Genomic DNA, 13,626 nt, shown 5'->3' with positions numbered 1-13,626 from the left:
TTATGAAACTTCTCATTTTCGTCAGGGCATAACGTTCCATATACTGTTAGCCATCGAGGCATACAGAACGTCCGGAAAGAGCGCCAAATTGCCTTTTAGTATTTCCTATAAATAATGAAATCTTTCTCTATCTTTTTTTTATTAAAAGTTTTTTACATACGATTGTACCTTCTCTCCATCATAAATGAGTCCGTTCTTCAAAATGTTCAGAAATAGAGTCATTTCATCCATGATCTCGCTCTCGAGCTTGTCCTGGCATCGACTGAATCCAAAATCGCGCATATGGCGGAGAGCAATCTCCTCTGTTCATGCCATTTCGGGCCATCGATGAAAAATATACCTGTATGTGTGCAATTTTATAATATTTATTTACTATTCTATAATAAAAGTTCATTATTTACGCTTTAATTATGATCGTTATCGCGTAAATGTTTCCAATCTCGAAGAAACGAACAGGTGCTTTTGATACAGAAGAATTGAGGAGCAGACTTTAAAAATGCGTTTTGTCCAAAATTTCATTTTTTTGCAACTCCGCTAGACGGCGGAGTATTCAGTGTCGAAAGACTCATATTATAAGCTACTCTGAGATGTTCAGAAAGTATTTTTTCATCGTTAATTTATATGCTGAAAAAAACGTAGACATTTCGAAGTGCATTGCAAACAAAATGCATTTGTTTAACATTTTTAGTAATTTTGTTTAATACTTCACATCCTACTGACTGATATATTGTTATTTTCTTGTGTGCGTAGTTCCTTTTTTCTCGTTTTCTAAAAATTACAAATTTTGGATAAAACGCATTTTGAAAGTCTGCTCCTCAATTATACATATATTGCATGTACATCGAAAAGTGAATACATAATTATGTCAAATACAAAGAAGAACGTCAGCTTATCACGGTCAAAGTTAGATGTTTCGAATAATACATTATATATTCATTTTAAATGAATTTTATATTTTAGATAAAATTAAACGCCGATAATTTTCGGACTTTCAACACGATCAATCTGAAACGCTACTCTAATCCCGCCCTAAAATAAATTAGAAAACCCTTCGAAATTGGTCCCAGGTTCGAACCCAGTGAGAAATGACAATGATGGAATCGATGTCGAATCGATGTCGATTCGACGTCGAAATCATCGGATCGACGTCAAATCGACGTCGATTCCATTGTCATTTCTCACTGGGAATCCTGGCTGAGGTAATATTTTTCGCAATAAGTTCTTCACACTTTTTCTAATTTAATTTAGGGGGGGGGGATTAGGAACGTTTCAGATTGATCGTGTTGAAAATCCGAAAGTTATCGGCGCTAAATCTTATCTGATATATTTACATATACGGTCGTTCTAAATTAAGTCTTAATAGTGCACATAATTATATTTTTCATTACCTAATTCCTTTCCGAAAGCTTGATCTTTTATAAACTGCGCTGTAGTAATTCGGTCATCAAATTCCTCTCTTGAAAGTACTTCTTTTATGCTTTTGTAATCGTTCACTATTATTGTAAAAGTATCACCCATATATCAACTGATGGTCTTTGACTTTAGTTTCTTCATATACAATAATAATCGATAGTTAAATGCGGAAATTTGTAGTTTCCCCATAACAACATCCAGTAAGATCCTCTTATCGGAATTCTGATAATGCCTATCTCAAATATAAGTTCCAACATTAAGATCTATCAGAAATAACTTAGAATTTGATGTCACAAAGATATTCGTTAAATATAAGAATAAAAAAATGAAATATGATAAGTTTTTTTAAATTAGAGACTGTAGATTAATTATATTTGCGGATATAAGCAGACAGAGGATCACCACGTCTCTGACAAGAAATTAATAACAAAACGTTTCTTTCCGATTTTTATTACGAGTGTTTAATATTATAAAATAAGGGACACGTATTTTTTTATACTTGCTTATGCACTTTTGCAGTTTTTTTTTTTTTCTAAGCGAATATCGTCAAAAAATGTGAAAAAAATTTTTTAAACAAGAATTGAATGGTTTTAAGAATACTTTATAATAATGATTAAAAAAATTTTTTATCATTATTATAAATGGTAAATCTTGAAATTATTCCACTTTTATTATTAAAAAAATGTTTTTCCATCTCTTGTAGTTTCGATGATGTTAGCTTCGAGAGATTGAAAGAAGTAAAAATTAACACAAAATAGTTTATAATATTTTATACAATTCTAATTTTATTTTACCTGGAGGTGTATTAGGCGGTTTATCATAAGCAAATTTGTATAGTTTATATGCCACAAGAAGCATAAGTATCACGATTAAGAATGGTGATATGATTTGAACAGAGCAAACAATAGATATCAATTGCGCTTCAAAATTTCGCTTCAAAATTTCGCTTCTCGAAACGAACGAAATTTTATAAATCTCATCAGTTTGCGTAATCCTCATGATGACAAGTGGATACAGAGATATGAATTGCTATAAAGAGAGATAAAAATATAATCTGGCGCCCCTCACAATTTAATGTTTTCCCTCCAACACCAAGTACTATTATGCAATTTAAGAATTTGATAAATCCATAAAATCATAAACCAAATTCCTAAGGTAATCTTCTCGAGATTGCAATTAAAATAAGACGTAATTATTCGTAATTAGAAAATAACATTTTCACTTTGGCTAAGGCGTATTTTTTGACCTTTGATCCTGTTTATGCTAAAAAATAGAAATAATGACTGTTTAATTAAAAAAAAAAAATGAATATATATATAATTAATCCTGACACAGTATAACAAGAATGATTAAAGGAAGATAAATCTAACATGATGGTTTGTATAAACGTCAATGAACTAAATGCTTTATAATCGTTCCGAAAAACAAGTTTGATTAACCTAAAATGTATAATTAGTTTTTGAAAAATATTTGATTTATCTAAAAACAAATAGGCTGAAACCATAGAATACAGACATAAAGAGATAGATCCAGATTAATATTATGTACAGTAATAATAAAAAAAAGTAACATTTCACTGAAAAAAGAATCCGCTATTTCTGTTTTTCAGAAGTACTTCTCACGTGCATCTTTTAAATTATTTTATCGACCGTATTCACTAAACAATCGGTCAATTGGAATTTACAAATAGATCGACTATTTTACTTTCCATTCTTCAAATTTAAAAGAAAATCTATCGAGTTTTCTAAGCTACATGAGGAGAATTGTTCTCTCTCTCTCTCTCTCTCTCTCTCTTTTTTCTCTCTCTCTCTCTCTCTCTCTCTCTCTCTCTATCCTCTATTTATAATTCCTTTAGCTATTACACAATAATTATTCAACAATTTATTTTATTATTAGTCACAAATTATATCATCAATCCATCAATCAAAAAGTTGCATGCGTAATCTCGTAGATACGATTCTTTTGCAATCATATATATATATATATATATCTTAAAGAACAAATAATTAAAATAAATGTATTCTAACAAAAAATGTTTGCTTTACAAATGATTGTATATTAATATTTTTACATCACAAATAAAATATCTAAGTACCTAATAAGTTTCACTTTTATCTCTGCACTACAGAGGTTTACACGAGAATATATTTCTATCAGCGTATTTTTTCACACACATTATATAAAATACACTGTATATACAAATACGCGCGACTGTCGCATGCATTTCGTAAATTATTCGAAATATTTGATATCACCACCCTGACATATGACCGGCAAACTACTGTTGAGCACCGAACGCATTCGATCGTCATTAATTACTGTATAGCCTACATTCGGTGATAACTGATACAACATGCAAATGCAATCTTCCAGATTCTGCATGATCGCTCGGTCAAACACCGGTGTCTCCGTCAGATCGAAATGCAACTTCAAGAATACAGTATAAAGTGGGGCACAATGTGCAGCTACTCGTAGACGAAACATCAAGAGGAACGTCTTCGCCATCTAAGTATAAAAAAAATACAAACTGAGATTAATATGTTCTATTTATTTCATATTGGGGGAATTATCATGTTTTAAGATTATACCTCCAATGTCGCCTTTAACGTCCTTAAATCTGTGTGATGTTCGCAGTACTCGGTAAGTATGCGAATGAGCGCTCCGCACCATTTGGCACAGCCTATATTTGTAATGAGTTGAGGTAAACTCAACATATATACATGCCGTAATTCAATGTTCTGCTCAAATTCCATGTTTTCTATCAAAGTTGAGAGAACTTCATCACGTGTTGTCCACTGCAAAAGTGAAAATTATAATTTCAAGACTGAATCATGATTTCTGATAATTTTGTGAGTAGCATTACCTCAAATAGATTTATAGTATTATTCCAATGTTCCATAGTAACTAAAAGACTGGCCATGCAAGAATACAAAGGAATAATGTATTTTGCTTCCTTTTGATGAGTTAAAAGTTGCAAGGCGTGATAAATCAGTTTAGCATAACCAGAATCTATCAGTCCTTTTTTCTAAAATATTTGTTAAGTGAATACATATTAATTACATATACATATAAAATATAGTATATCAAGATATACTATATGTGCACGAGAATAAACTCTATATATATAAATATATACCATATAAGAATGCTGAATAATCTGATAAATACATTCCAGACCTATTAATACATTATCAGGAAAATAGTCATCAAGAATAATTAATGCAGTAGGCAAGACATCTCCGATATAATTAAATAAAACTGGTTTCTGTTAAAGAAAAAAATATATATAGTCAAAATGGTATGTGTATGTATATATATAAACGTCGAAATGTTTATACGAATATTAAATATTCTTTATATTGTAACTGGCTCGTAGCCCTTCTTTTATTTATTGATTTATTCTGATTGAGTCATATTAATAATTTATATTACTAAATGTCCTATTTTATATATTTTATATATATACACATATATATAATATATAAAACACACATCAAATAATAGGGAATAACCGATATGTTTTACTGGATACTGTAATCTGACCGAATACTCCGACAATTTATGTAATGTTATTTGTGTTTACATTGAAAATGATCCGATCGGCATCGAAATGTTTGTACGAATATTAAATATTCTTTATATTGTAACTGGCTCGTAGTCCTTCTTTTATTTATTGAGGATGTTTAGTATTTTGTAACAAAATTTTCTGTGAGAATTCCCTGTTCAAGATATTTTTATTCAAAATTCCATGAGACGAGACTATAACATTTTTTGTAATTGAAATCAACAAAACAACATAAGAAAAACTCATCACAGTATAAAATGAGCTACTCAATATTTTCTTTTTTGTTATCCTCATTTTTTTTATAAAACTTTGCGAGAATATACATGAATATATATGTCATACTTATTAATCAATTGTCAATATTTTGCATTTTTTTGCATAAAGGAAAAAACAATTAAAGAAACAATGTTTTCAAATAACGACAGAATTTAAATTTAAAAATGAAATTCCAAAAATTTTCCTGATTCCCAATAAAACTTGATAAAAATCCCTTATTTTCAAAGGTAAAAAAGACATCTGAAAAAATTCCAGAGTCTTCCAGATAATAAACTGTATAAGATCTAAATAAAATTGGACTTACTTCTGCCTCTTGTAAAAACCATCTGTAACATGCTACAGCTGATGGATAAGTCTTCCAGGTATCTTTTAATAATTTAGGTCTTAACATTAGCAACAAGTTGCGCAAATTCTCATTCTCTGACAAAAATTGGGAAATGCTTTGGCAGGGGTACAGGTCACAAAAACTAGCGAGTAATTCTTTGGAAATAGAAACACACTCGGCTGTGTTCCAAATATTTTTTTCACTATGTTCTCCAATGAGCAACAGTAGATTCATACCAAACGTTCTAACCATCCCTGTGACATTGCTCAGCTGAAAGCGTTTTTCTCTGGAACTGCTAGAAATATGTTGCAACATAGACCTGACGTTATGCAAGTTTCTTTCTACAACAAGTCTATATTCTCTGAAATCTTTCTCCTCGCACGGACGTTCTGCCCCGACTGTTCTTTGTGATACAAAACTCTTCTGAATCAAGTCTATGCATGGTGCCCACGAAGAATTATCCTCAAAGAAATCACCCCTAATTTTCAAAGCCTCTAGCTCTTTCAACAGATTGTCCATTCTTGCGGATAACAAAACCAATCGAATGATATGTCCTTGCACTTCCGTAAGTCAACCTCTCTAGGCGTATTTTAAGCGGATATTATTTTGTGAGCCACTTTTCAGAACAATCGACTGCCTCGACCATTTGGAGACCATTCTGCCGGGCAAGACTCAAAACTCTCGAGCTGTTGTTAATTGCCAAGTTGGCTGATCTGCGAACAGTGGATGGACCATCTTAAGTCCCATGATGATCGGATTTCGATGCAGATTCCGCGAGAACGATCCTCTGACCAGGGAATCGCGACGATCTCGGCGTGAGAATGCGTTTCCGCGTATACGTTGTCGAAAAAATCGTACTTACCGAAACTGCAACCGGCAACGGATATCCGTCGATCGGTCGCTCACGACGAATGCAACGCGATGAAGTTAGAACGGACGTGGACGCAGAACACGAGCGGACGGACACGATTGTCGCATCGGACTCGAGCTGCGAACCGGAGACACTCACGGGAACACGGGAGAATCCATATCCTCCGTAAAACCACGTAAAATACCTATAGTACACTCAAGTACACTGAAATGTGCAGCGTTCGGACATCGAGCCAAAATCATGATGTATTTATGATATAAGTGGCGTTACGTTTGTAATTCGCACGATATCTCGCGAGCGTCACAATCGATTCATTCAATCACTCCGCGATCGATATATCCAGTCACGTGACCGCAGTCCTCGTTCGAGATCCGTAGAATTTCACGCGTTAAAATTTAGTTTTAATTTAGAATATAATATTAATTTTTTTGGATCACGACAAATATACATTTAGATGTTGCGATCAATCCAGGACAAACGCGCAGATTGCAGCTGCAAAAAAGAACTGACTCGACGATATCGATTGTATCGCGACTGTGCGATGCATCGCAGCGACTCGATTGTGCATCACTGTACATATATCGCTCGCGCGCGCACGTGTCGCGGCCATTTTATACTGTTTTATTACCTCCGTACGCTCTTTTTACATGAATTTCGGGAGCTCGGTAATTATGAATTAATGAGGCTGCTAGTAGCTGGTAGTTGCAAATAATGGCTGAGTACCGTTAGTTGATTTTCTACTTCTTTTTTTTTAATCTCTAGATCGTTGTACGCACCGTCGTTGCGTCAATTGGGAATACTTTCCGTACATCAGGCGGTGTTGCGTGCATACGTGTGTGCGTGCGTGCATGTGTCGGTCTGTCCATCTTGTTTCCTATTTCCCTTTAGAGTCAGACGCCGCCCCTGTCACAATCTAATTTTTCATCCTCTCAACTATCTCTTGCTTCGTGAGAAAGGTGCACAAGTATGTTCTCATTGTTAGAAATTAACGTATCTTCCAGTCTCGCATTGGAAACGATTGCAGTGATCCTACTTTGCGAGAATAGACCAACTATTTGGAGCTATAAAACTGTCATTAACTATACTTTTGATTTTGTGATCGCTTTACTTTTATATTTTATTCTTGTAATACATTGTGCTTTACGAGACTAATTTAATTTTTACTTATGGTGTTCTTCCACATGTAATATTTGTATATTTTTTGTTCCTCTTTCCTTTAAGAAGGATCAGGATCTTATTGCGTGTCATCAGGAGTGGGTAGTGATTCCGAAGTCATGGCAGAATTAGCGGCACTCCTGCGACATGAGATTCCTGAGGGTAGGAACAATCTGGCCGACAGCCACACGAATCTGGAGAGAGTGGCAGAATATTGCGAAGCCAATTATTTCCAAGCAGAAAACAAGAGGATTGCACTGGAGGAAACGAAGAATTATACCACACAGTCCTTAGCCAGTGTTGCGTATCAAATAAACACATTGGCGTACAATTTTCTTCAACTGCTAGACCTACAGACGTCCCAGCTCGCCGAGATGGAAAGCCAAATGAATCACATCGCACAGACAGTCATGATTCACAAGGAAAAGGTAGCCAGAAGGGAAATAGGCGTCTTGACGGCCAATAAGATGACAACTCGCCAGTACAAAATCATCGCTCCTGCCAATCCTGAGAAACCGATTAAGTATGTCAGGAAGAGCATTGATTATACGATCCTAGATGAAATTGGGCATGGTGTACGTAGCTGCGGTACGCCGCGAAGCAAACAGAGAGGAGGTAGTCAAGGCAGCGTTCAGAGTTTAGGAGCTACTTCCACAGGTTCAGGATTAGGTGCTGCGATAGTAGGACCCGCTCCTACCACCAAACCACCCACACCACCTCAAACAGTGAGAACTGGTAAGAGTTACATATGTACAAATATATATATTATACATACAGAATGTTTGGCAGTTGTTGCTACAAACAGAAAATTTTTTCTTGTCCTTGCATCATTTACGGAGAACGATCTGTAGTTGTATCAAACATTCTGTATGCACAGGGTGTCCCAGGAATGCTCTGGGATACCCTATGTAAGCGCTAAAAATTGTACGAGTGCTACACAAACTTGTAAAGGTGTACTTTTTCAGTTGCGGTTATAAAAAAATTAAAATCATTTCGCTAACGCAAAGGTATTTACTGCTTCTTGCTTGCATGTGTGTCTTTTCTTTCTTTTGGCTTCTAAATGTTATACTATTCTATCTGTCACATTCGATGTTACATGTGTAGTGTTAATCTTGTTAATACAGCGAATAATGATCCGCAACATTCTTTGTGTATAGGAACATTGAGTAAAGGATCGCGCGAATATAGGACTCCGCCAGCGGTAGCCCCACCTCAAGTTCCTAGCCACTATGCGCCCAACTATCCGCTCGGCCATCCTAGGCGAGATCGCCCGGGATATAGCACTCTACCATTGCATGCTCATAACACGTCCCACACAAGTCATAATACCAACCATAACGCGCATGCTAATACCATCAATCAGCACACTATGCCGCAAGTGGGAACGGTTCATCCTTTGCAGAATCATCCTCAAACGCCACCTCCAGCACCGCCCAGCGTTACCGCTGGTTATGTACAGGAGCAACATAACAGTATGCCTCGTAAGTAACAATACAATTAATAACGATATTGATAATGAAGCTGTATTCATACTAAAAATAATGAAGATATATTCATTTTAATTTCATGATTTGTTGTGAGATACTGATACTTTCTTTGCCATCTCAGCTCCACCTTCACCTTTGGTTGGGCTAGGCGATATGTCTGAATACACCGGCCACCACACCTTGCCGCACAGATTATCGCATCAGATTAGCCGTGGTAGCGGTGCGAATAGTCCACCCTTACCACCGCCTCCACCACCAGAACAGGAGGAACATCCGCAATTTGGCAGACCAACCCCATCTGGTGCTATAATGCCGATCGTGCCAGATGAGGAAGATCTGCCCGGATGGGTGCCAAAGAATTATATTGAGAAAGGTAGAATCTCATAATTCGTTTTTTCTGTCGTATTATTAAACATTTAATAAATTAATTAATATGTAAAATGGATAATGCAACAATAAGATGTATTATATTAGTGACACAATATGTAATAACGTAAAAATTTCAATTGCAGTGGTGGCTATTTATGATTATTACGCGGATAAAGAAGACGAGCTGAGCTTTCAAGAGAGTTCTGTGATCTATGTGCTCAAGAAAAATGATGACGGATGGTGGGAGGGAGTAATGGACGGTATAACTGGATTGTTCCCAGGAAATTACGTTGAACCATGCGTATAACTATATGCAATAATTGGCTATATCAAAATAATTAACGGAAGACTGCAATTTTTAAGCATTTATCATACATGTATGTATTATTAATCGCATTTATATTAATCACTAATATCTCGATTGTAAATGAAAATTATTCTTTATCTCACTTTTCGTTCAAATTTGTATAATTATAAGATTGTACAAAAAATGATCGAGGCTCATAAATACAAAAGACATGATTTTTGTCTTATAGATATTATTTTATAATTTATTGATAAATAAAGAATTTAAGCCATGTGTTATAACAGTAATGTGGGTGACAGCGTATATACGTACGTTAATTAACAATGATCTGCAAGGGATGCAGTGGACGGTGCAGAAATCGAAATATCACAAACTTCCTTCATGTATCATTGTAGATTTTGCATTCACTATTTAGAATATTCTCTTCTAATTTAAGTCTGATGTGCAAAGTGTTTTGTTTCCTGTTTCTTGCTTTTTACATCTTACCTTTTTTCCTCTTTGCAGTTGTTTTAATCAACAATCATGTGTTTCTTATCTCTTTCGAAATTCGTTAACTTTTATCTATCTCGAACGCGACCAGAAAATGAAGAAACAGGAGGTAAAAAGGCAAGAGATAAAAAATGATGAAAAAAACAAGAAGCAGAGCACAGATTAGGCTTTACTTTGTCCTCGATATGCAAGATATCTTGCCGTATTTATAATCGTGCAAAATGCCGAGTGATAAATAGCCGTCGCAATGTTACATTACATACAAGATAAAAATGTGTACGGTATTTGATTATCGAAAAAAAATTCAGTCGAGAACGAATTCTGAATCAAACATCAAAAAGCTAATTTTTATATTGTAAGAAAATGTATTTTTCTGCATCTTTAGTATTTCCTCGAATATAGATATTGAATTATATATACTATATATATATATATAGCAATGGAATTATATTCTATTATTTACGTACCCGTATATATGTACATACTGTATATGTAAGATCACATGTTGCAATAGACATCTTTTACCTCTGAATCCGTTTGCATTATTTGTACACTTATATCGGAGGTTATTAATAAAAAAAAATTTCAAATAACAGTTATCACATTTCACAAGGACATAAACAAGTTATTATTATCTTCTTCACAAACTTTATTAACATAAGATAAAACTAAGATGAGGAAAATGCGACCTTTTAATTTTCAATATCCAATAATGTGCATCGAAGATCGATTAACGTGGTATTTTATAAAGTTCTCTTTTTTTATGTATCACAAATATGGATTCTCATATACAAACAACTTTTTACGCGCGCATCATTGGTCAGTTTGAGATAAATTTCATCTTTTTTTTAGAATATTTTTTCTTTTTTTCTCTTTTTAGGAAAAACATACAAACATGGTTAGATACATTTTAAATAATTAAGACGAATCAATCGGCTGGTATCGGTAAAGTAGGAAAATACTCCTGCGCCTTTTTCGCGGCGGAATATTCCACATTGTAGACGGGATGGATCACTTCTACCTTATTCGTGAGCCTTCTTCCGATGATCGACTTTATTGGTGAGTTTTGCGCAATCGATAATCCACTAAGAACATAACATGTGTGGTATATGTCACGATTTCTGAAGAAAAGAAGAGAAAGTTATCACATGATTAACGCGATTAAAATTTGTTTATCCAGAAGACCGCCATGCGGATTCTGACAGCAAGTTAATATATACTCTTGTAAGGCCTCTTGGTTGAACAGCCAATGGTCGGAATTGTTAAACCCCTTTCCCTGCGTTGACAAAATAGCGGCGATCAATGGGAACGTCCCTCCTTGCCAGAAAGAATAGCACCCATCCACCAATTTGTTCGTACGTCCTTGGAAACCGCCTTCCAAACGCATCTGCTTATTTACAATCCACCTCTGTGGAATGGTAAGGATGTGAACATGAAAATCTTACTGTGATCGTAAAAAGGAATTTACCAACAACTCCGGTAAATGGCAAAGCTCTGTTCTTCCAAGCATTATGAGTGCCGCCAAAGCGCAATATGCATATCCACCATGAGCCTCCATTCCCGGACAACCGCCGAAACCACCCTCCCATGTTTGACATTTGGCTATCCACTCGGCGGTACCCTTGAACATATCCGGCGTGTACACGTTTGTCAACTTGGCGGCAGCAAGGGCACAATACGCCCCACGTATGTCTACCTCGCCGTTTTCGTGCATACAGAAAGAACCATCCTCTCCGCGTAAGGACGCTAGGAACCGTTTCAAGTTCTTTCTGAAATTATAATAATTTTAATTTTAATCCTTAGTACACACCTTAGTTTTCAGCACTCTTACTACATACGTTCGGTCATTCGTGTTGTGGATTAATTTTCATCATTTTTACAAGTATATAAAAATTATTAAACGATTTTTATGTATATTTTGACATCTTTAGAAAATATTTGTACAGTTGTATATTCATAACAAATTGTAGATAAATTGTTATAACTAATATAGTTAACAAAATAAGAGAAATGCACTGTTTCATGCAAAAATGTGAAACTCTGAACTAAAACTGAAATAAAAATGTTTAAAGGAAAAATATGGTTCAATTATCTTACAGTTCACATTCCAAACTACAAAAAAAAATAATTCAAGTGTCGGCTGTCCAAAATATTAGAATAACCTGAAAATGATGTTTTTTTTAATATGCATGAGTGGCTGTAAATTGAAGATATATTGCATTTACATTTTAAACAATGCATTTCATTATTGCAATTGTGTTAAAAAACTTAGAATTTATTAGGAATATGTTCTTTATAACACATTACAAACAACATAATATACACTACTCAACAAAACTAAGGGATCACTTGTTCCACCCTATAAAAATAGGCAAATTTCAAGATAGAACTTTGTCAAAAAACATCGAGATGTTTAAAACAACATTTTAAAGTTTGAAACCTCTACTTTTCAGACCGGTACTTACAAAAAACGGTCTTGTTGATATTTTGTGAAGTTACATAAACATATGCAGACGCATCCGATATCAAAATTTTTTACGAAATTTGCGAAGTGCCACGGCACGAATTAAAAATTGTACACAAATGCGCTTTACATCTTTCGAAAGAGTAAATCTTTACCTTCAATTTATTTTTGTATGAAGCTTCGTACGATTTTTTTTCACCGAGTTATTCAAGGTTGAAGCAAAAACGACCCTTTTTGCTTCGACGTTGAATAACTTAATGAAAAAAAATCGTACAGAAATCAATAAAAAGCAAATTAAAGGTAAAAATTCACTCTTTCGAAAACTGTAAACCGCATTTGTGCGCAATATTTAATTCGCGCCGTAAAATTTCGTAAATTTCGTACAAAATTTTGTAATTTGATGCATCTTCATTTATGTTTGTGTAATTTCATCAAATATCAGTAAGACGATATTCTAAAATACCGATCTAAACAATAGAGATTTCAAGCTTTAAAACGTTTTTTTAAACATCTCGATACGATGATTTTTAACGAAGTTATTCTATCTTGAGATTTGCCTGCTGCTTCTCAACAAAATTAAAGTTATTTAAAATCAGCGTTAAAAAAACCAAATTCAAATTTCACATATCTCCGCGAAGAATGGTCGCGAAGCGATATTCGAGAAAGCATTTTAAAGCCATAAGAAATTTCATTAATTGTAAATTAAGTTTAACACTTTCTCTTTAAAATGGTTTTTGACCATTACTACAATTTTTTTACTGAGTGATTTGATGTGAATAGTACATTTTCTAATCCTTTCTCTAAAAATTTCTAAAAATTTTGCCGCCGGTATAAACATTACCCGAGGTGTATCACGGAGAGGTTACGCGATCGGACTTACACTGCGTGCGTGCGTGCGTGCGTGC

At 34.4% G+C, this 13,626-nt stretch overlaps 3 protein-coding genes and 1 pseudogene across 11 annotated transcripts in view; 1 reads left to right on the top strand and 3 right to left on the bottom strand.

Annotated features, from left to right (window-relative positions):
- Positions 1-168: 168 nt before the first annotated feature.
- Positions 169-2,664, bottom strand: LOC108730416 (probable cytochrome P450 304a1; annotated as a pseudogene).
- Positions 2,665-3,453: 789 nt separating this feature from the next.
- On the bottom strand, positions 3,454-6,726 carry LOC108730425 (TELO2-interacting protein 2). The gene is made up of 6 exons (XM_018460127.1): positions 6,442-6,726; positions 5,559-6,292; positions 4,550-4,678; positions 4,277-4,438; positions 4,002-4,208; positions 3,454-3,918 (listed from the first exon to the last, which is right to left on the bottom strand). Exons 2-6 carry the CDS (start codon positions 6,096-6,098, stop codon positions 3,646-3,648), a joined length of 1,311 nt encoding a protein of 436 aa, XP_018315629.1. The 5' UTR covers positions 6,099-6,292; positions 6,442-6,726; the 3' UTR covers positions 3,454-3,645.
- A 331-nt stretch (positions 6,727-7,057) lies between these two features.
- On the top strand, positions 7,058-9,875 carry Abi (tyrosine kinase Abl). Of its 8 annotated transcripts, none has more exons than XM_018460122.1 (6): positions 7,083-7,115; positions 7,213-7,406; positions 7,675-8,340; positions 8,763-9,086; positions 9,214-9,465; positions 9,605-9,875. In XM_018460122.1, exons 3-6 carry the CDS (start codon positions 7,725-7,727, stop codon positions 9,766-9,768), a joined length of 1,356 nt encoding a protein of 451 aa, XP_018315624.1. In that variant the 5' UTR covers positions 7,083-7,115; positions 7,213-7,406; positions 7,675-7,724; the 3' UTR covers positions 9,769-9,875. The 8 variants fall into 8 exon arrangements, with proteins under 8 accessions (XP_018315627.1, XP_018315628.1, XP_018315622.1 ...); XM_018460124.1 differs by having other exon boundaries at positions 7,672-8,340; XM_018460123.1 differs by having other exon boundaries at positions 7,213-7,414.
- A 1,350-nt stretch (positions 9,876-11,225) lies between these two features.
- The window catches only part of Fntb (Farnesyl transferase beta subunit), a 6,580-nt gene continuing 4,179 nt past the window's right edge, over positions 11,226-13,626 (bottom strand). For both annotated transcript variants that reach the window (XM_018460113.1, XM_018460112.1), the window contains exons 5-7: positions 11,726-12,026; positions 11,425-11,665; positions 11,226-11,378 (exon numbers count right to left, since the gene is read on the bottom strand). In XM_018460113.1, coding sequence (XP_018315615.1) covers positions 11,311-11,378; positions 11,425-11,665; positions 11,726-12,026 — 610 coding nt within the window. In that variant the 3' untranslated portion in view covers positions 11,226-11,310. The remainder of the gene's footprint in view (positions 11,379-11,424; positions 11,666-11,725; positions 12,027-13,626) is intronic.

The sequence above is a fragment of the Mycetomoellerius zeteki genome, unplaced genomic scaffold (genome assembly GCF_001594055.1).
Source record: "Mycetomoellerius zeteki isolate Tzet28-1 unplaced genomic scaffold, Tzet1.0 scaffold913, whole genome shotgun sequence".
In the NCBI taxonomy this organism is placed as follows: Eukaryota; Metazoa; Arthropoda; class Insecta; order Hymenoptera; family Formicidae; genus Mycetomoellerius; species Mycetomoellerius zeteki.
The sequence above is the reverse complement of the archived record's forward strand: the minus strand, read 5'-3'. Positions and strand labels throughout refer to the sequence as shown.